At 41.6% G+C, this 23,286-nt stretch overlaps 1 protein-coding gene across 3 annotated transcripts; it reads right to left on the reverse strand.

Annotated features, from left to right (window-relative positions):
• Positions 1-333: 333 nt before the first annotated feature.
• hnrnpa3 (heterogeneous nuclear ribonucleoprotein A3) lies at positions 334-6,967 on the reverse strand. 3 transcript variants are annotated; one of them, XM_069663693.1, is made up of 11 exons: positions 6,916-6,967; positions 5,710-5,832; positions 5,485-5,631; positions 5,193-5,403; positions 5,025-5,114; positions 4,833-4,904; positions 4,077-4,124; positions 3,725-3,862; positions 3,491-3,607; positions 3,328-3,401; positions 334-1,925 (listed from the first exon to the last, which is right to left on the reverse strand). In XM_069663693.1, the coding sequence occupies exons 1-10, from the start codon at positions 6,919-6,921 to the stop codon at positions 3,343-3,345; spliced, it is 1,011 nt and encodes a 336-aa protein (XP_069519794.1). In that variant the 5' UTR covers positions 6,922-6,967; the 3' UTR covers positions 334-1,925; positions 3,328-3,342. The 3 variants fall into 3 exon arrangements, with proteins under 3 accessions (XP_069519794.1, XP_069519795.1, XP_069519793.1); XM_069663694.1 differs by lacking the exon at positions 334-1,925 and adding an exon at positions 1,934-3,226 and having other exon boundaries at positions 3,491-3,598; positions 3,737-3,862; XM_069663692.1 differs by lacking the exon at positions 334-1,925 and adding an exon at positions 1,935-3,226.
• Between the last annotated feature and the right edge of the window lie 16,319 nt (positions 6,968-23,286).

Below are 23,286 nucleotides of genomic sequence, written 5' to 3' on the forward strand. Positions count from 1 at the left end.
ACAAAGACTACAATTGTGGAGTATGCTCAGTGTAAACCATGCATGACAACTTCACAATGGTCCGCCCAGCAAGCATATACAAAAGGTAAAGCCCTACGCAATCAGTATGTGCTCTGGCCGCACTTTCACACACAAACACCACCTTTGATCACCAAGCCCGAATTCTGCTCTCATGGCAGACTGAACGGCAGAGCGGGGACACACACTCAAGGACGTCAGTGCATGAAGTACATTAAACAATGAAACCTTCTGACATTGAGGACAGTTTACATTAAAGATCATTTCCACTCAGCGTGTCGGCCTAAAGTTCCTTTCAGAAATAAACCACTCAAGTCAGGAAGAATGTTTTTATTAAGGAGCACAAGTCACACTTTACATTAACACATCTCACTGTGAGGCCAACATAGTTCAGTGACAGAGGAGAGCTTTTACCAAGAATAGTTTGTTCTTTGAATTAGAGTCGGTTAATCTACATTCATCTGTAGAAACACTATCCTTCAACTGAAAGACTAAGGGCAGGCCTCGTTTATCCTTGAGTAATTCCACTTATACAACTTCAAGCACAGTAATCACAAGCCACAAGTTCAGTCGCATACGATGTATGAATACATTTTTTGGAAAAAGCTTAGTAAATTTTCCTCGACTGCTTATTTAAACTTTTAAATAAAGTTTTTGGCCTTTGAATTAAAAGTAATCCATGCCTACAATTCCTTATTTACAAAGCATGGCTAATTATAGCACTGATACTTGGTAATAATAGTATGAAATACTGTTTTGTTTGACAATTAGTTTCAACTTTGACCACAGTTTCTCTCTATTGTGACAGTTTGCCCATCTTACCATTTGTTCCTTGGCTACCTGTCTTAACATTGTTTGATAAATGATTTAAGAGAGAAGAGTCTGAAGAACGCAGCACATTGGTCTTTGTTGTTTTGAAACTGGCCTATCAAAGTACTGATTACAAGTTCTTTAAATAAATTAAATACTATTATGCATTACATTACTTTGATCAAACTTTACAGTCATGATTAAGTTACTAAAAGTCCTTTTCTAGCATGTATAAGTTACTTATTTACAAAGACTGGTAGGGAGGTCTGACAAGGACCTTCTAATTTCCATACAGTTTGACCATGATCTAAGCGTTAGCTTAGCATTAGCATATATAATCAGTGGCCACCTGCTCTTGGGCGAGGGTGTCTGATGTCCAAAGACACGAAAAACCTGATGGCCCCAGGTCACAACACTGATGATGCGTCCCTGTCCTACTATAAAGCCTACTTTTAGGTTGCGTTAACGTTCTTTGTCAGTGTCATAGAAGGGTTAGCTCAATTCTGTTTTAGCATTAAGGTTGTAGTTTGTAATTGTTTTAATTTAAGCGGACAGAAATGTTTCTAATAATCCTTCCCACATCATGTAATAGGCGAGGACAAAAATGATAGTCCAGTACAACACCATCTTTAACTATGACCTCCATAATACGCACAATTAAATCTAAATATTTCTGACAGTGTAATTATAACTTTATTTGATTGAGCTGTTGAATTATAATAGTTTATCCAGATGTAACTGATGAAGTGGCCTCTTGTTTTATTAAGGTCTTTCTTCACTGTCTTCATCAGACTGGTAATAAAGGGTAATAAAGAGGTAATAAAACATATCGCAGCATATTTTGCCCTCAAGATATACCGAGCACTGTGCTGAAGGTCTCGGGCTGATTCTGGTCAAAGTGGAGCACTACTAGACGACGTCCTGCTGAGTTTGCCTTAAAAGGAACCCTTGCAACTTGTATAATCACCATGTGCACTTTGAGATTACAAAATGAGCAGCCTTGGATAATATTTTGAAAAAGTCTTACCCATCCAGAACCCTCCATGTAATCAGGTCTTTACAGATTTTCAGCAAGAAGAGAATTCCTCTTTCCACATCTGCAAATCAAGCAAAGTGGTTACTCTTACCTGCTCCATCTTCTTAAGTCAGCTTTTGTGAAATACTCACTCCCTTTTCTTGTTAATGTCTGAAATCTAGCATCTGCGGGTAAAACTGCAGTATCTCTGACTCAACAGGATATCCAATGTGTCCAGGAACTAGTCTTTCTTCGCTAGCACCAGCTGCTGGAGGGTTTAGCTAGCCTTGAAAAGAGAGATAGATGCTCACTACCAGGAACGATACTGCAAGCTTCCTCCATGGCCGTTGTGCTCGATGCTGCCTTCTCCCTTCTCTCTCAAAATGCTGACTGGTCCACTGTGCTGGGGCTGAAGACGTCCTGTCTGACAGTCATCTGCAATCTTCCACACTAGCGATGCTGAGGGCCCAACTGCAGGAGCTTGTGGCTGTTATAATCCTATTGGCTCAACACTGGCATATGTGGTGTATGGGCCCCTGCCCTAGGACTACACAACTCCCTTTTCTTTTGACACTGGTACAAATGAACACAGTATGTGCACAAATGTCACCCACAGAAGTCTTTAAGAAGAAGTTCTGGACAGGGTGAGTTTCTAAACTTCACAGTGACAATGAGCAGGCAACAAATAAATAATTGTTTAATCTCTTTCTGGACCAATGATGCACTGAACTTCATGTTACTTTACTACACAATTTTATTCGGTCTTTTTCTACTAATCAAAATATTCCAACAATCTAGAATTTGGGTTTTCTGGGAACAAGAAGAGTGAGGGAGTCCCTTAATTCTGATCCAGGCTGCTTAAAGTTGTTCACACTGGTACTACGAAGGATTTACATACTGTGCTTCACATACAAAATAATAGTACACTTGACACTTGTAAATTGAGCAATCAAAATAACGTCAGAAAGAAAAATTGTGTAGCTCTAGCTCATCCGTGGGCCTGATATTACTATGCAATATGACAACAACCAGGTAAAAGACAAAATATTAATTGACCAGCAGAAAACTAACTCATATAAAAAAGAAAAATAAACATATTAAGAACTGACTTCAGATAAAAAAAAAAAATTTACTCTTTACCCCTGATACCATAGGCACAATACACACACTTCAGACGCACAAAAGGAAAATGCTTAATAGGGAAACATCTATCACGATGAGGGAAGGGCATCATCTGCACTCATGTCTTGTGTATACAGTCCTTCTTCCATTTAGCTGCAGTAAAGTCTGACTTGTGTGTTCCTCTAATGCCTCAAAGTAACCTGCAGCTTTCCTGACAATTCCTTTGCTCACCTCCTCGCCTCTCCTGCTAAGAACTGAAGCCTGTTGAATGGATACAGGATAGAACAAATAGTTATTCTGCACTTTCATGGGCTCACTCTGTACTGTGCTACGAGGGTGGTGTGAAACTGAATGCAACTTACCAAAACATGAAATTATTAATATCGCCGGGAGCCGTAGCCGCCGCCACCTCCGCCGCCCCCAGAGCTGTAGCCGCCTGCGGTTAATGATTGGAAACCATAAAGTAGATTAGATACTCCTCAGGAGGAATTATGATGTTATGTAAATGAATGATTCAGGTCTCACCACCATAGGGTCCACCTGAGTTTCTGCCACCAAAGTTGTTTCCTTTCATGGGCCCGTAGTTGGACTGCTGTCCACCATAGTTTCCAAAGTCGTTGTAGTTTCCACCTCCTCCATATCCTAAAGATACAAGTGTCAACTTATAGGCGTGGCTTGACTTCAGGTATCTACTACTACTTGTCTGTGGTTGACATCCAGGACTTTAGTTGTATTTCAGCAGTCAAAAAAAATTGTTACCTCCATCATTACCTCCGTATCCTCCATCACAGCTGCCACCAAATCCACCACCCTGGTTTCCATACCCTGGACCACCACCTCCGTAGCCCCCTCGGCCCCCTCCATAACCCGGTCCTCCACCATAATTTCCCCCCGGACCTGTAAAAGGGAAAATAGCTCAACTTACATAATCTTATACCTAACAACATCACACTCTTGTAGAGCACTTTCTAAAGACACAACAGTTATTGTGTAAGTGAGCAGGGAAAGTAGACCCATGACAGCGCTGGAGGAGTGGCTCATGTGACTTCTAGCAGCAAACTGATAAAAACACTTCATGAAGCTTTAAAAGATACATTTAACAACAACTCACCATTGTCGAAATCATCGCCGTAACCCCCCCGTCCTCCACCGTAGCCTCCTGAAAACAAAGGCGACATATATAATGCATTCAAAGTGTGACACATTTGTTATTCTTGCAGCCTCGTCACAGATGAGATCATGCCCACACTAATGTCGCCTCGTCAGAAAAACAATCCCTCTCTACGTCGTTGGCGACGTCTTTAAACATACACTTTTAAGTAGATACATTTGAAAATGACAGGCTTGCATAGTCGGTTGGAAAGGGCAATGCTCTTCTGCACAGCAGCAGTGTTTAACAAACATGACTTTGTCAACTCTGACTTTCTGTAGCTACTTATTTGTCAGCACGGCTGATCCCCTTTAAAGTTCAGTCACTGAGATATAAATACGCCTTTTGTCCTACAAGAATAAAACTATAAACGAAAGTCATGTAACTTTTACAAACTTTAATCTACATGGTTTTATACTCCTTTACTCCTGAAACACCTTATAAGTGCTAACAGACAGTTGGAGGCAGCAAACCGGAGATTCGTCTGCCTAGGCCAAGCTCAGGAACCGGTTTTACCACAAGGTTAGAATCATGCACGATATTATTGTTGGCAATTTTTAAAACAAACAAGGAAGAAGATACAACCACTTTGTTCTGAAATTTCACGTGGATGTGAAACTTCCTTTTATAAACCCTGTAATAATAACCATCAACTGTAGCTGCGATAGTGTGGTTACGGCCAGAGGCACTTTCTTTTGCAATGCAAATGCTACTCACCTCGACCATAGTTGCCACCACCTCCGAAATTACTACCCCTCCCCATGAAGTTTCCAGATCCTCCACTCCTGCCTGATGTGGAAAGAGGTGCCATTATAGAGATGTTTATAACAATAATAAACGGGCAGTTGCTACATTATACAATGACGGTTAGTGAGTATCACTTTACTCTGCGTTTGATGGCGTGCTTACCCCTGCTGGTGGACATAGCACTCATTTCCTGTTTTGAGAGCGCTTTCCTGACCTCGCAGTTGTGGAAGTTGATTGTGTGGAATTTCTGGGCTGTAAGGACAACATGATCATTTATCATACCAGTGCTTGATGCTAACAAACAGCCCGTTTAAGTAAACATTCACATACCAACGATTTTGTCTACAGTGTCGTGGTCATCAAAGGACACGAAGCAGAATCCTCTTTTCTTTCCGGTGGAGCGTTCCTCCATGATGTCAATGCATTCAATCTTTCCGTATTTCTCAAAGTGCTCCCGAATGTGGTACTCCTCAGTGTCCTCCTTGATTCCACCTACAAAGATCTTCTTCACCGTCAGGTGGGCGCCAGGTTTATTGGAGTCCTGAAACAGAGTATATCAATGTGCTCACACCGAACAATAACACTGCAGTAGAGTCCGCCTTCTAGTCTGGGAATTGTTTACCTCTCTGGACACGGCCCTCTTGGGTTCAACAACTCGCCCGTCTACTTTATGAGGCCTTGCTTTCATGGCTTCGTCGACTTCCCCCACAGCGGAGTATGTTACAAAGCCAAACCCTCTTGATCGCTTGTTGTTGGGGTCCCTCATCACCTAGAAACAACAAAATTATAATGGTTATTATTATTATCAAAGGCCATGTTGCCAGGGGTTACGAGAAAACGTACGTACCACACAATCTGTGAGTGAGCCCCACTGTTCAAAATGGGCCCGTAAACTCTCCTCCGTGGTTTCAAAGCTCAGACCTCCAATAAACAGCTTTCTGAGCTGCTCGGGCTCTTTAGCGTCATGGTCCTGTAAAAAGCATGCAAAAAAATAAATACCATTACAGCTGTAAATAATAATACAGGTAAGTTATTTGTTGAAACATAGCGCAAGGTTACATAACGTTGCTCTGTTCCTGCAGTAGAAAAAATGTGAGTTCAGACACTAGCATCTGCAGCTACTCTTATGCTGCTAATGTTAAATCCAGAATGTGCAATTGAGGTCACTTGGCTAAGTGTTCTCCCCTCACTCATATCTTTACTCCATATTTATCCATATTTAATGTTAAGTTTTTATTTATTGTACAGTCATTTTTTTGTTAACACAGAGTATATAGTTTGTTTGTTCCATTATAGTGTTATTGTAGTCTATTTTTATTATTTTCATTTAAACCGGGACCTGAGTACCTACTTCCGCTCCTTTCCATGTACTAACATGCTCAGGAATGACAATAAACCTCCTTGAATCCTTGAAATAAACCGTATTGATCCTTGTAACAGGACGGGGCCATGATGTGTCCATAAAACGATATAAAGGTAAAAGTCAACTGCATGGTCGTGAATAACTTGGCAAACAAATACATATCACATGCACAAAAAACACATATGGGTCAAATATGCTTTATACCACATAGAAGGAATCTGCCGGGCTGAGGCCTGCAATCCATAACAGAGGTGAGAACAGGCCTGAGCGGCCTAACGCGAGTTTTGACAGCTAGCATTAGCTTTGACAGCTAGCATTAGCTTCACTCAGGAAGGCCGCAGGCTAAATACCTGCTTTATCAACATAACCATATTGAGGCCACTATATTGTATTTGCTTTAACGAGTATTGTTAAAGTTTACTACTCAATAGTAAAAACAGTAACCCTTCACCGAGCTCTCCGGTGGTAACACCACAGTTACCTTCTCGTAGTGTTGACCACCGTTAGCACAGCTGCTGCATAAGCTTCTGCAAACAGCGCTGAATATTGAGCTACAGAGAAGCCACAAATAACAATGCAACAACGTGCATGGTCTCGCCAATTTAACATATGCGTTAAAGAGCAACCACTGCCATGGTGCATTGTAAAAAAAACACCGTATTAAATTTGCAACATTTGAGAGCACCTCACCTCCATTTTGCAGATGTCCACGGGCACAGAACTGAGTGGATCATGTGACGCGGACACTAAGGGGGGGGGTCTGGTCGTGTCCCTGTGCTGCAGGTCAGTCCATTAAGGATTATAAACATAAAACTGTCTTAAATGAGCACATTTGTGCTTTAAGTGTACATATAATAATACCAACAATATTGTGTCTTGAAAATGTTACGTTAGGATCGTACACTTAAACATTATTGCTGCTTGGCTTTGAGATATACTGAACATACTATATATATATAAAAGAGAAAATTTGCTCCATCTACTGGTCATGTAGGAACACGTCTTGACAGAACAATTCATCCTCATCCAACCCTTGAATATAACTATATCATAGGCGATAAAAAGGAATAGGATCATGACATCTACAGGTATGAGCCAGCTGGATAACAAAAGCAAATAAAGCTAAGTTAAAGTCTAACTTTTACAATGAAAATGCAAGTTTTTAAAAGCTCTAATGTTTCGAGACTAGTTTATTTTGATGTATCAAATCGTAGGATGTTTGACATTTAAAACTGTGCCCTGCATGGCCAGATTAACCTTGTTATGTGCACAATGTGTATGAACAATGGTACCTGGTTGAGTTCAATGCAACTTGCGTTCCTGCACTGGAATACTACTCGTGAATGGTGGTTTTGATTTCATCGAATTTAAAGTATGCTTGTATGTCGGCTCAGAAATGCAATTAATAAAATAGCAAAAAGCAATGTAAATGCATTGATCCTGGGGAAGATGCAGGGCTGGGTATGCAATAGGCCCCCAGGACCTCAGGAAGGAACTGCCATGGGTTTGCCTTCATATCTGCACAGCAGCATCTGTTACAATGGGCCTCACCATGACCACAACAAGCATCATATGATCCAAAATGTTCCTGTTTCTTAATGTGTGTTTGGTATGTGACAGTGTGATTTATTTTAACTACTTAAACTGAGCCTACCTCATATAGCATAATTATTCACAGTTTGTGACTGATCCCTAAAACATTACAGAGGGAGTTCATTTCTAGATCAGAAGGGTGTGTCTATATTTTTCTCGTTTCAAATACATTATTTGTGTTCAAGATAAAGCTGCTTACAGAAGGGGGACTATTAGAGGCCAGATAGTCACTGAGGTGATGATGCATCAGATTCCGGGAAATATTTAAGGTGAAAAGACAAATTAAAACGTGTGTCATGTGACGGGAGCTACAATCTTCAAGAGGACTAGTTGCAAGTCTGCCCTCTACAGCCTTGATGGAAATACACTTGGCATACTGTACTTGCTTAACACGCTCAACTGCTTAACTCCACGGAACTTAATATTTAATGAAGTGCAGTTGTATGGTAATGTGTTATTGCAACGCAGTCACTGTTAAAAACACGAAGAAAGTAGCTAAGTTCTAGGTTAAAATAACATTTATTAAACATACTAAAAAGCAGTAGCAATACAGTATCTATACACGCAAGGGTAAAGTTATGTTTAACAAATAAATGTAAGTGGGGGCTGTTGCCAAAATTAATCTCAAAGGCACAGTTTAAAAGGTGGAAGTACTAGTCAGGGGGGAGGGCCGCTGCCTACCAAGCTGGGAGACTTAGGGGAAGACCAACTCTAGCCGCTGACACACAACAGTGCAGTAGATGAAGAAGTTACTCTACAATCTAGGTCAGCTTGAACAGGCGTATGACCCTCCCCTTCCTGGATCACGTTCCGGCCTAGAACGAAGAACCAAGTGTTTTGAAATGGGGATAAATAATCACACATTGACTGCTACTTAAGATAACCCCTCTTATAGTACAAGACAAATACAATACAAAGGTAAAACAGCAGTCAGGGGCAGTGTCTTTGCCTGGACTTTATATAGGGGAACAAAATGAGCTACACCTGTCGCTCATTAGCATCTGATCAGGCTGACTTAAGGTGGGCTGACCTTTTAAGGTAGACCGGCTCACCCTGCTACAATTGTAAGGCACTATTTTGTTTCTCTCTGTCAGCAGAATCCCAAGCAGCACTTTCACTGTCAACTCCCATTACCATATTCATTCTGTACAGTATAAATTGGCGTAATGTTACAGATTAAGCAGTAATTTATCAAACAAAGTGCCCGGTTAAAAATAACAAGACTGATATCTTTGACAAGAATACTTGATTGGGCGAGTTTGATCTATGAGCCAGATGCTACTGAACCTTGTTGAGGCTGACCAGCATCTCCAAATATATGACTGTTTTATGGTTTAGACAATGTCTGTCATTAACTTTATTGTAGTGTGTGAAGAAAATACAGCCCCAATAAAAAGGGTAATGTTTTTCTGGCACTATTAATGATGAGTATTTATGATCAGTCCATAGTTCAAATACCAGTCACTGTCAGTGTTTGGCTGCTTTTGTTCGGCTGCACTTACTGTATTTGCTCTGTAATACATCTGTTAGTCTTATATTTAGAAATGCCAATTTACAGTATTTGCAGTTCTTTCCTTAATTAAACTAATGAGTGTGAGGAATTAGTTGCATTATCTCTACCTCACAGCATATACAGTAGTCTACCATTCTAGTTAAGGAGCGTTGTGCAAAGCATTGACATAAATAAACCATCTTTATTGTTTTATTTAGTTATTTTAATACCCTGCCATGCATGATTATATGATAAACATCTTTCTCTTACAGAATCAGACCATGCGACTGTGACAGCGCTGCAGACAAAGGGTTGTATATTATCTGTGCATTAGCTGTGAACGCTTGTTCAGCAATACCAGTCAGACCCAGCATCTAAAGCCTGCGAGTGAGCTTCAGTTGTTAAAGTAGAGCAGATGGTTGAAGAGGAAAATTGTCCAAATATCATAGTGGTTTGAAGTTGTTCAATGTCTGTATTGGAACCAGCAAGAGTTATAGGACAAACAGGCTTTATGTAAGTCATTATGTAGTCAGGCAATAAAGATTTTCTCTTTAATTTCTGTACTTGTGTGCCTCAGAAACTGTTAAGTCTGTGATGGTCATGGTGTAGTATTGTTACTGAGATATTTGTATTTTAAAGTTATTATCAGGTACATTTTAAACTCCTTAAATCTGATGTTTTCCTCCTGTATTCTCATAATGTTGCACTTCCTGCTGCTCACTTGGAATTTATTTATCTATAACTCTGCAGTTTTAATGTGTTGTCTTAAAATAGTACCTGTTCAGGTTAGGTAGGTAAAAATATAGGTAAAACTATATTGTTGCTGTTATTATCCTATTATCTTATTATCCTATCCTACTATTATCTATTACTATTAGTGTTGATATTTATTATTTATCACAGTTTTTCATTTCCCTGTCTTTTTGTAGCTGTTTTAACAGGTTCATTTGCCCAAATGGGAGATCAATAAAGATTATTGTATTGTAACTTATTGTATTCTATTGTATTGTATGGTATAGTGTCATATCATATTGTGTTGTGTCATATTGTATCGTGTCATATTGTACCATATCATACTGTATCGTGTCATAACGTATCGTGTCATAACGTATTGTATCGTATCGTATCATATCGTACCTTATTGTACTGTATCTTGTTATATCACAGTGTATCGTGTCATATTGCATCGTATCATATCATATCTTATCGTATTGTATTCAACAGTCATAGACAACTTTAACTTAGCTCCTCCAGCACAACATGTAACATTAAAATGCTGCATACATCATAATGTACCGATACAGATCATAACAACGTCACAATGACAGGCTGTGTTATGAACAGTAATATGTTTGATATTTTTCTGTAAATAAACGATTGATTTTAGGATGTTCTTGTAGTATGTAGCATTTTAAAACTGTAATATGGCTGTTTTTGATTAAACAAAAGACCTTTATACTCCTTCCACCAGAGTCAGTTGTATGTACATTGTCTCTATGGTTAAGAAGATTCCACCATGAGTAAAATCGAATTGTATCGTGTCCACCGCTGGTCAAGTTTAGGATTTGCTGTTATTTAACAAACCGCACAGTTGTAGATTAATACTATTAAACTAACAATTCTTTAAGCAGTGAGAATAACCTCTTTTTTTTTGTTGGTGCAAATTGGTGTAACTGTACCTTGTTTTGTGTCACATGTTGGCCATGTAAACCCTTTGACTCCCATGAACAAATACCCAGCAATCCTTGCTGCAGGCCTGACAAATAATCTCATAATTGAAGTCTACATCTTAGATTTGCAGGGAGGAGCCGAGCCGAGTGTGGAGCGTACAGTATCAGCCTCTCACAGCTGCAGTGTGATGGATGCTCTGTGTACACCTCCTCGCCCCGACACCAGGACAACATGTTTGTTTGGTTGTTGATCACACCCCTCAGTCTTTGCACCTAACTGCCCCCTGACACAGAGATATATCACAGGTCCCACACACTGCTACCTGCCAGGGACATTTCTATTCTGTGCACACGTGTGTGTCTGCTTTGTCCTCTCGAGCAGAGAAAGTATCAGCTTCTGTTTTAATCACCTCTGTTACGTATGCCTTCTATTAGGTCCAGCGCTACAGAACTGAGATTTAAACGCAATTAGCCATTCATTTACATCAAATAGGGGAAAAAATTGTAAAAGACCTCCATAAAAAGGTCTAAGGTTTGCTCTGATTTACCTTACAACGATACTATCTGGGCCTTGATTGTAATTTTTTCTGTGACAAATGAGTGATATAAAGACCCCCTGAAATAGAGGGGGATGACATCCCGGTGTGGACTAAAAGGCAGCACTTAAAACTACGATTAAATAATTAATACAGCTTTTATACCCATTTTTACACCTCCAAATTATGGTTTGCCATATATCTGAGACGCAGCGGCCGGAGAAGACCATGTCAGCAAAAATTTCATGTACAGTAAATCTTTGCGAGGGTGGAGCCGGGGGGCTGCAAATCATGCGCGGAGGTGAGGGATGACATGAATATAACCTTTCCCCCTTTCTTTTCTTATCAGGTGGCATCGGTACAGAAACAACACACGCGCGCTCTGTTATCAAACTGTAGTCTTTTGACCTTTGTATCACTTTAATTTGATTATATCAGTGGAATTGCTGCTCTGCTTGTGTTTTTCAGCACAGTTATGCAGGAGGTGATCAAACAGTAGGTGGCACCATATCACAAAGCTCCACATTTAACACACAAAAGAACTGCTAAACGTGCAAGCTTTCCTTTCCTCTAAATCCACCCTGACTATCATAAATATGACCTTATAATGACCCCACATATGCACAAACACATGTCTTATAATTTGCACAAAGCAAATAGCCACATAACAATGTAACCTCCTTCTTATTCTTTTTGTTGGGATCGTCCTCTAGATGGCACCATGGTCCATGAAAAAAACGGGCCTTTTATTTTCTAATCACATCACCTTGTAAATGTCAAACAATATTCCTCAACACTAAATTATTATTTCCCCCTTGTGTCGCGTTTCTCGCCACTTGATTATCTGCAATCATCTTGAAATCTTAATCATATTTGTTTTGCTCTAATTAATGCAATTATGGGGAACACATTTTTATTATTGGCCTATTAGACGCAGCACGGAAAAGGGACACTTTGTTAGGAGGACTGGTGCAAAATGATTGATATATTTTCAGCTTTACATTCTAACTCGACGAGATCAACACATTTATTGCAACTGGTTTTATGTCCTTTTATTTCCTTGTCTGATCATTTCTCACTGATACATTTTAATGAACTCCTTGCCCCTCACAAACCCCTCACCCTGACTGTCTGTGCTTTTAGGCCGTTAAGGCTGACCTTGTCCTGAGAAAGCGCAGACTTGGCTCCAGGCCTCCATTAGGGAAGCCCGCCTGCATTAACCTGGGTTTGGGCAGACGGACGTACGCAAGTGGAAACTGTGAGGAAATGGAGATTCAGAGCAGGGAAACCAGGGAGTCAATTTAGTCACTGTCTACTACCTTTTCGCATGCAAGTACAAAGCCAATCTCACACGTCGGTGTTGACGAGAATCTCTCTCTGAGGAATTCAGGGAAAGAACAATTCCCAGCATCTGTTTCCTGTTCACTTGCATGGAGGAAATTGGGTGTAAATCACACCAAATATAAATAGAAGCAGCATTCAATTTACAGGAGCTAAAGTTGGGTACAGTGGCCTTGAGTTTTGCTGCTCTCTGTCACTGATGTGTGTGTATGTATGCGCAGGAGTTGACAGCATACACTCAGAATCATTTGAAGACATTTATGTCCTTTTTTAAAACATATAAAAAAACTGATGTTTAGCTACCATAAGAGTTACAATATTTGCAGGAAGAAAAAGATTAACATTTAAATAAACCCATTTTACAGGGACAAATATATATTTCCTGTTTTTTTTAACCTACTGTACATAATAATGTAATATATTTGTACCTATAAAGTCCTTTATCCTTACAGTCTGATTACACAGAACACAACACGATGATTACTCGAGTGATTTAGAGTCAAGGATTAAAGTAAAGTTGCTCTGCAATACAGATAGATCATAAATACATCTCAGTCAGTGCTATGCTAACTTTGTTAGCTCCCTGCTGTTAACAGATCTAACAGTCTGATGAAGACAAATATATTTTAAATACTATGTAGAAAAGTGTGATAACAATGCTTCTACATTTTGATAACTGATGTAAATGTTGTTCATAAAAATAAATGGGGCTTTAGCATCGCTCTAGACGAATGAAATATATTAGCCTAAAAGCATATTATATTTGCTGAGTGATGCATTTATTAAATGTGTGCGCGTGCGTGTACGTGCGTGTGTGCATTATTTACTTCCTGTTGTCAATCATGTATTATGCAAAGTTGTATTTACATTGAACTTTATATATAAACATGGAACAAACACCCTGTATGAGTATGAGCTAATGTGTTGCATGTTTTAGTGTTTAATATTAGTTTCCATCTAAAGTCTCTATCATTAATATAAATATGAAAAGAAAAATAAGTATGTTTAAAAAAGTTACTGCAGAAAGAACTGTTGGACTCAGAGTGTTGAAAGATTGTTTCAACACTGTCTAAGCAGGTGAGAATGAGACCACATGTGACTCAATGAGATTACCTGTCGAAATAAAGGCTGAATAAAATCTCTGATCATCTTTGTTCTTAACTGACTCTTTTAGTCTGATCCATGTTGGCCATCACAGTGTATTGATACAGTCAGACAGGCCGGGACAAAGCCTTTAAATGAGCTACAGGTCAGGACGGTCTCCGAGTATTTTTCTCCTTTTCCTCTGTATGAACAGATACACTGTAAAGGTTTGCTCTGAAGTCTCTCTGGGAGCAATAATGTGTGTTTGATTTGTCAATCTTTTGCCCCTGACTAACGCATTGACAGGACTGAAAGCACTAATCAATCCAAAAATGTGACAATTTTAAGTCAGTGACTGTGGCCCTCCATGCTTTTATTGTGAACTAGAAAGAGCAGGGGTGATTATGCTAGGAAACAGTCTAATGCATTGGCCTATTGATGTCCAGAGAAGAGACGCAGATAGTGTGGTGTAATAAAAACCTTTATTTACAGCTCCTCAGCAGAGAGCAACAGAGGAGTGCTGTGTTTCCCTCTGGCACTAATTGACTGCCTGCAGCAAGAGAAACATAGACTCTCACCCCTCGCTCTCAAATGTAATAATAACCACTACGCTTTCTTTAAATGTACTTACAAAGTCACCCTCCTCTATGGCTATTGTTAAAGAGGATTCATTTTGGATTGTCTAATAAAATGAAGATTTGGGGACTGTGTGTTCGGTGCTGTACCCTGCATGGCTGCTCTCTGTTTAAATGCTGGGAGCCTGTAGTGATGTGTGCAGCTCCGAGGCAGTTGTGTTGTGTGCGGTCCATTCACCCCTCTTCCTGGGTGAGAAATAAAGGAGGGGGCAGGTGTGGGAGGCGAGGGAAAACCATCTCTCCCTTCCCCTAATTTTTGTGTACGGGCAACAAACGACCACAAAAGTGCTGCTTTCACAGTTTTCTGTGGCCCCGACGTTGAGCTCCCAGCAGAACGAGACAAAGGAATGGCGGGATGATGAAGTCCCGAGCAGAGCGGGGCAGGTGTTTCCTCGCTCTCCTGGGAGCCGGGGAGTACACCTGCCCACTACTAACCCACTGTGATGGATCGATGAGGCAGTAACTGACTCAGCACTTCAAGAGCTCTACCTGGGATTAGAGCACAGAGGACCTGATTGAAACACACTGTCATCCCACAAACAATAACACACATCCATCTTGGCGGGCCGGCTCCTCTCCTCTCCCCTGTGCTTTACTCTCACTGAGAATGATTGCACTGTTGATGATGAGAGGAGCAATCTATGAGACGAGAGGCAACAGCTAAATTTGTGCAGACATGATGTCTAATGGCACCGCTTGGATCCTGTAAACACTATCTGCATCGCTGTGAAGCTGCTGAATTATGACCTCCACACCTGGTGATCCAATATTGGTTTACAGACACAGACAGCTGAACCAATGCACAGACCTATATGCACACACTCGCATAAAACCGGAAAAAATAGCATACAGAAACACGGCTATATGTGTACGGATAGTCAGATAAACACATCCCTGTAATGTTTTGAATTAGATGATACTCCATTTAAAGAAGAATAAGCATAAGGCCTGCGTGCTCCCAGGAGCCGATGACTAATGTAGTATAATAGCCGGTGCTGGCACGGGTCATTTTGCAAGTCGACCCAGGCAAATCCTCGACGGCCTTTTATCCAGTTAGAGAAAATATTACCATTGGTGTGTTTCAAAGCATATTTTAGACTTCATAGATATCAATGTACATCCCATAATAACCACACTCTTCCTATATATACTGTAACCACAGTATTTATATTTTTCACAAAGCCTCTAAAACGGCTGCTGATAAGCAAAATGATCCAAGGGGCCAAAACAATCCAAAATATCCCCTCGATATAATGTGTTACATTTGTATGCACTTTAAATCCGATTATATTATAATACTTGCATTTTCTCTTTTGATCATGATGCATCCAAATTTAGATCAAAGTTTTCTTCCTTTTAAGATAAGATAGAGCTTTACCAATCCCGAAGGAAATTATAGTGTCAGAGAGCTCCAAAAATACAGTACAATTATAGAAATGCAACTCAAATATAAGTGAGAATATAAAGTGTATGGCTTAGAGAAACAATGTTAAAATAGTTATTAATAGAAGTAGTCAGGAAGTAATGGTGGCAGTTAAATTGACAGTAGTATTGACAGTTATTACGTAGTAAGAACTTCTATTGCACCAGTTTATGAATCTAAAGATAGTGCATGATATAGTTACTGAACACAATGAAAAGATCATATTGCTCCTGATTCTGCACATGGTACTAATGAACAGGCGCTAAGTATTATGCATTCTATAAATATCAACATGAATAGAAATATAAATGTGGCCAGAAAAGTATTATTGCACATAGTGAATATAACATAGCCGGATATAGAAAAGTATTATTGCACGTGGTGAACATAAAACAACCTGATATTGAAAGTGTTATTGCACATGATATCAGAAGGTGCACATGGTGCAGAATCAAGTGAGAATTGTCACTGTATGTTTTATCACTGTAAAGGTATGTGGACGCTTTGAAAAGTAAAATACATGCAATGCTACGACACAACTTTGGAGGGAGCTTTAAGCATGAGGTTGAACCCGATCTGAGAGCTCCGTTCTCTCTTCTAAGGAAATATTTTTAGACCTAAGAAACTGAACAGAAACATGAAGCATTTTAATACTGATAAAACACTATGATTATACATTCTTTGCTTCTTAAGTGCTAGGCCTTGCATAAGACTGCCATAACGTCTTTTCTTGCAGGATTTAAATCCTGAGAAAAGCCTGCAGATTAAGCAAGTTTATTTACCTGCATTTATAACAACGCAGCAAATAGTTTCATGGGTGAACAATAGAGTAAATGAGGATGGGGTTTCATCTGGTGGTGGCATCAGAATATCTTGCTGCACTTTGCAGCAGCCGGCCTCGCTCCCTTATCTTGTCCTGTTCTGCTTATCTGGCCTGTGTACCGACAGAGCCGGGTCTGTAATGAGCGTCACGCCTGCACCTCTCCCAATGTGGACGGCCCGACCGCTGTCCCACACATCCGTCCACACAAACACCTGTGTGTCTCTCTCCACATGTGCCCGCCACATGCACGTACAAGGGCTGCATGTATGGGCGGTGTGGTCAAACTGTGGGACCCTGGTTTAGGCGGCAATGACAGATTTAGAGGATGTTGTGGACGGAGGGTGGACAGAGACTGGCCTATGGAGGATACGTGTGACATGTAACATCCAGCGGTGGCGTGGAGTGATGACATCCTCTGTTTAATGAGCAGAGTTAACGCTGGGCATGTTTGAGCAGGCTGCCCACCTCGGAGAGCTGTAAATCTGCCTGCTATCACTAATACAGGAAGTATTATCTAATAGGTGCAACTCGGAGGACTAATTTCAATAGAGGTGATACCTCCCACGAGCTGTTTTCACAGATAACCCAGATAGAAACTTTTATAACTATAAAGCAGGATTTAGTTTAGTAGGACAGGCCATGACCAGACACTTCTTTCCCCTTGAGTTGTCTCACGCTGAGGTTAGTAAAAATCAAACACGGTGCCAGACAAATCCCAGACGTCTGCTTGTTCTGCCACATTCCTTGGCCACGCTGGAACTCTAAAGGACCTCTGTGTCCGTGCCCCCCCACGTCCTGGCCTGCCCTTCAGCCCTGATTTGTGGAGTGCTGGTGTCAAAGGGGACTACTTTGTAGATGGTGTGCTCTGCTTACCTGTTTCCCCACAGCAGAGGCAGTAAATGTCACTCTATGACACTCTCTGGATTGTCTCAACCCGAGCGTTACAAGGCTCTGGAATAGTGAGAGAAAAACACATCTTTTTAACAAAAACATTTTTATATTTCTAACTAAAAAACCTAAAAGGCAGAGATAGCTGCTTTCTTTTTGTTTGTAGCGTCTGGCATTTGTCTACAGCTGTAACGCGATTGTGTTTCAGAGTTTTCCTCCTGTGAGCGGGGGGGTAATTGCTGACTAGTCTTTTAACCTTATTAAATCATCCAGAGGCAGTGTTGGAGCGAAGATGGAGTTGATGATACTGCACCTCTCGTGCTTTTAGGAAAAGGAAAAGATGCTGACTGCACTTCATCCAGGGGATTATACGCCGAATTCAAGCAAAACTGCTCCAGCTAATTAGCACCTCTGTGACAATCACCATGGGATCATCCTCAGGCAGTGCTGGTGGATTCTTTTTTAACAGCATTCTTCGTGCAAGTTAACTTGGCAGAGCCGTTATAGGTACTGTTTTGGTTATTGTGTTTACTACACACGGCATTTGCTGTCATTAAAATTTATACGGCCCCTTATGCATAACGATCGTCACTCTTTTACGACCGTGTTCCCATTGACAGCCGTTATTCTACCTATTGTGATGCGTGTTCATAAAAACACACGTGCGCAGGTTTGATCGCTCGTGGCCGTTTCTCGAAAGCCTGGCGTTCACAATATGGCTGCTGAAACTCCAAAGAGGTTTGAGTCTGAGCTTAATTAGATCCTGTGGAGCTAAATCAAATCAGTCTAAACGAGAGGAGAGAGCCAAACCCTCCCCGTGCAAACGCAGGGCTGTTGTTTGCTGTGCGCGATCGCTATCTCGACGGTGACGCTGTGGTTTGAGGTTAAAACAGAAAAGCCGCCTTTTCTTCTTCTTCACTTTTTCAGCCTCTCTTACAATTTGAGTTTCGAAGAAGGAGAGGGAAGGAATGGCGAGTTTTGGAGTCCTTCCTCCTCCCCCGGCTCACACTGCTTAACCTTGACAAGTCAATATGATGCAGACGCAATTTGCTTATCTCCTCCTGACATTACCACTGCTCTCCCTGCTGCGGGGGCATGGGGCCTGCTCCATTAGCATAGCTTACAAACACATCACTCTCTCTCTGAGGGGCCACAATCATCTAAAGGATGCTCACAGGCTGTACAGGATGCAAAACAACCACAATATCGCATCTTAAAAGGTAAAAAGCAGGCAGAATTCAAATCTTTGTCTTCTATTTTGGAGATAAAACTTCAAATTAGTCTTTTCCTTATTAGTTTCTGGCTAAGCTACAATCACACAGCCGCCCTACCCCAGAGTGCACAGTCAAATGTGGTGTGCAGATATCTACCTGTGCGTGTCAGGCCGCCGAACTGAGCCCCTCAGCATCTGGCGGCTGCTCCCTGGCCAGAGAAACAGTCAGCTCTCACGGTCTCCTGCTGCAGGGTGGCTCCAACCCAGCTCCATTAGTCACCAGACCCCGGACACCTCTCGCTCATCCCAACACATAAGGTAGCGTAATTGATACCCATCAGCCGCGGCTGTAATCTCCTCGGTGGGAAGCGAATGTTTGGTTTAGAAGGTGCCGAGCTGGGTCCAGGACTCCGGGCCTGTCTCTTTGCCATCACTCCACTTGAAGGTGAGATGATTTAGGGGCCTGGGAGAAAGTTAATTTCTCTTGATCATTGTGTGCAACCTGGAGCCTTAATGGCGGGCGTAATTAATTCTGCTGATGTTAATCACCAGGGCTGGTCCCCACAATTATCAGGCCTGTGCAGATGGGGCGCGGCGCAGACATGAAAAATTAGGAAAATGAATCTGTAATGGGGTGGCAGATCTAATCTGCGTCAGAGAAAACAAAGTTAGGAAGAGCAAAGAGCCCCAGGATTCCAGGTGAAAGCCACCAATACCGACAAAAACCTGTGTGGCAGAGCTGAAAAATGCTCCAGTGTCCAAAGTGTTTGGTAATTACTGGGGCATTGAATTGTTCTATTGTTAATTCATCACTGCAGCACAGGTTAGGTTCAACATCTCCTTCCTGGGTAGCAGGGGAGGGGAAGCAGCAGTGGTCACATGCTTCTGGAGTCACTGTAAGGTTAATCAGGTTCCACTCTCGGGTGTGTGGGCTTCGCAATCAACCTCCAGAGAGAGAAAAAAAGGGGAAGCATAAATGAATGAATGAAAGACTGACGCTCACAGCTCTGCTGTTTAAATATGAACAGGTGCACATATATTCACTGTACGGAGGCATGTGGAGATGCACACAAACACTGGCTCAAAATGAGCGCGCACACACGCTCAAACACACACTAGATTGTTTCAATCACAGGTCCTACTGATGGAAGAATTACTAAAGCATTAGTGGTCAAAGGACAGATACTCCCAGAGGACGTCTCCTGTGCCAACGTCAAACAAAATTAAGCAAAATACAACTGATTAATTGAAATAGCCGAGGAGCCATTTTTCAAGCCCTTACTTGGCTCTGGCAGTTGGGCATGCCGTCATTCCTATTTGGCCTGCTTAATTAGTCTTCTACCTATTTTGTCTTTAATAAGGCATGCCATAGGTTCTTAGAAAATCTAGGAGGCTGGGAGGAATCATTATTCATCATCACTGTTGTGAGAATGGCGAAAACGGAGGAATAGACTCAACCGCTGGCTATGATTTAGTTAAAGAGTGTTATTAATGAGTCGAATAAGTAGCCCCGTTACATTGTTGTTGCTCACACAATCTTTGAATATCAAACCGAGTTAAATATCACACTTAATAGTAAGCTGGAACAAATCTAATGGACTTCTTCATGATTAGAGTTATCTGTGCTCTAATTTATCGCACTGCAGCCGACATCTTTCAAACAGTAAAAGCAGCCTGCTCTGTGCTGTGCAGGTATTTAGCAGTAATTACACTCGAGATCAATACGCACACATTGACAATATTACACTTAAAAGTTTTTTTCCAATATACATCAAAGGTCAAAGGCTGATTTTGTTGTAATTACTCACAGGGGAGGGGGGTGAATGCAATTCTTGAGGTGAACCTGGATAAACAATAATAGATGGAGCAGCTGGCTGTTCATTGTTCTGCGGTCAGACGTCGCACAGCAGAGGTGACCAGGTGTTTACACAGGGCACAGCCACACAGCCTCACGGCAAGGGGAAGGGACGGAGGCAGCGTTTAAAGGAGCCCCTGCAAAGGTCTCAGAGCAGAGAGACACAAGAGTCAAACCACACACACATGATTCACACTAATGTTATATTTTAATCATAGCTCGGTAACTGGATTACATTTGCAAACCGTCCTTGAAGCGCTCAGAAAATTCCTGTTTTGTTTGCATCCTTTGCGCACACTGATGGAGATTAGTACGGTCATAATTCCAGGGGATTATATGCTAATGCACTCTTGCCTGTTTGTGTGAGAAAATTGCATCACGGTTATTAGCGTGACACCGGAGCTCCGAGATGCTACTTGGCAAGCGTCCTCACCGGCTCTCGGATGCCCTCTGAGGATTTACATTTTTATTACAACACGAGAGGGAAAGCAAAGTGATATAACGGCACATGCACAGAACCGACGCCCTCAACTCCAAAGATTTAATTGAATGTATTCAAATGTGATTCATTGAACAATTACACTCTCATTCTGCGGGCACACAGTGCAATTGTTTTGCCTATACCTGCCTCTCCTCCCCTTTTCCCCCTCATCCTCTTGCTAACACTCCCACTCCCTTTAAATTAGAAATCGGACTGGCCTTTGTAGGAGACACTGAGGGGGAATCAATAGGTGCATTAATTACAGCAATTCATTACCCAAATAAACATGGGACTCAACCTTTGCTGGATACAAATTCTGGGGTTGTAAGTGTTTGGCCGGAGACAAAGGCCTGGACCGGGGATCCCTATTGCATTAATCTACGGGATCAAACTCCGCTGAGTGCCAGGGCTCCTCCGGGGAGTGTCCAGCCTGGGATCAATCCCCACGCACAGGCAGTGAGTTATGGCTGGCGAATACAAACGCAGTCATGTGACATGGCACCGACACCGCTCTGCTGTTGCTCTAGTGTTTTCTCTCTCTCTCTCTCTCTCGCTCCCTCTCTCTCTTTGGCACTTTAAGGGAGTCCTGCTGGCCCACAATGCAGCGGGCGAACAGGGCAGTGCTCCCGCTCCAGAGACCCCCCAACCTCCCTGCCCATTCAGGGTCCGGTCTCCTGCATACGGGGGCCGCAGAGACTCCTGAAGGCTCCTGGCAGAGGACGAAGGTAAAGGACATCCCTCTCCCTCACTGTCATCTCTACAGCGCGTGCCTATTTGTGAATTATATCTCCAACGGTGGCCATAATAAAACATGATAATGATGGATCACACCGATAAATTACTGTTGAGTGGATTGTTAGGTCAGATGTGCAAGTGTGTGTGTGTGTGAGCTGCAGCAAATGTGTGATAGCCCTGAACACCCAGGAAAGTATGAATACCCCCCTGAGCAAGGTAAAAACACACACAAATTCAACACACAATGCAAACACACAGCATGTATGCATGTCCTGCAATATGCTTTTTAAACTTTGAGTATAAAGGACCTAAATCCTAAAGTCATCATGTATTTAGCTCAAGTTCTTAATATGTTTTACACTCATCCCTGCAGAGTGGAACATGTGCTGCACATGCGTTTCCACCAGCTCTGTTATATTTGTATAAAGAACATGCTTCAGATGTTTGTTTTACTTTTTCTCTCGTTTGCCGTTTGTTTCCATCGACAGCAAAGGTCTTGTAACTTAAGCTACAGTTGTATATAACTCAGCCGAAAATGTTCAACAGAATAAGTGTTAAATGACAGCAGGACCTCCCACAGTGTATTTTGCTGACAAATGGTTTAACATAAATGCTACACAATGTAAAAACATTTTTTCTTATGTTGCCACAAAACCTCAAATTCCTCCTTCGACTCTCTGTGGGGATAAAAACGAGAGCAGATTTCCATACCGATATATTAGGCACATTTTTTTCCACCTAAGTGCGGAGAACATCAAGTCTCCCCTGTATTGGAATTGATATCATGCCTCTTATTGTAGTGGCCCACTGGCAGATTCTTGAGATGGGCGATTAAAGTTGTAGTGTTGAATGAATGAGATTTGGCCCCTCCTCGCATGGCTGACGCTGAGCACAACCCTGCTGTCCGTTTCGGAAACTTTAAAAAACTGCCATACCGCAGACAGAAGAGGCGTGGTTCATGCAGTCTGCATAGATATCTATAAAAGTAGGCAGGAGTAAAAATAGTACAATTACGAAATGAAACAAAAGAATAGTAGGAGTAGTAAAAACATGCCAACATTTATAAGTTATGTGGATCAGGAGGGGACATGAAGCTATCCAGACAGCCTATAAATAATCCCATTTCTGGGGCGTCGGTTTAGCTCAGCGGTCAGATCTGCAGCCCATGTACAGAGGCTACAGTCCTCGATGCAGCGGCCCTGGGTTTGACTCCCACCCTCGGCCCCTTGCCGCATGTTATCCTCCATTCTCTCTTCCCCTTTTTTTAACACTATCCAGTGTCCTCTCTATGGC

The sequence above is a fragment of the Semicossyphus pulcher genome, unplaced genomic scaffold, assembly GCF_022749685.1.
Source record: "Semicossyphus pulcher isolate SPU_LCO1_2020_fin unplaced genomic scaffold, fSemPul1.0.p SCAF_15, whole genome shotgun sequence".
Classification (NCBI taxonomy): domain Eukaryota; kingdom Metazoa; phylum Chordata; class Actinopteri; order Labriformes; family Labridae; genus Semicossyphus; species Semicossyphus pulcher.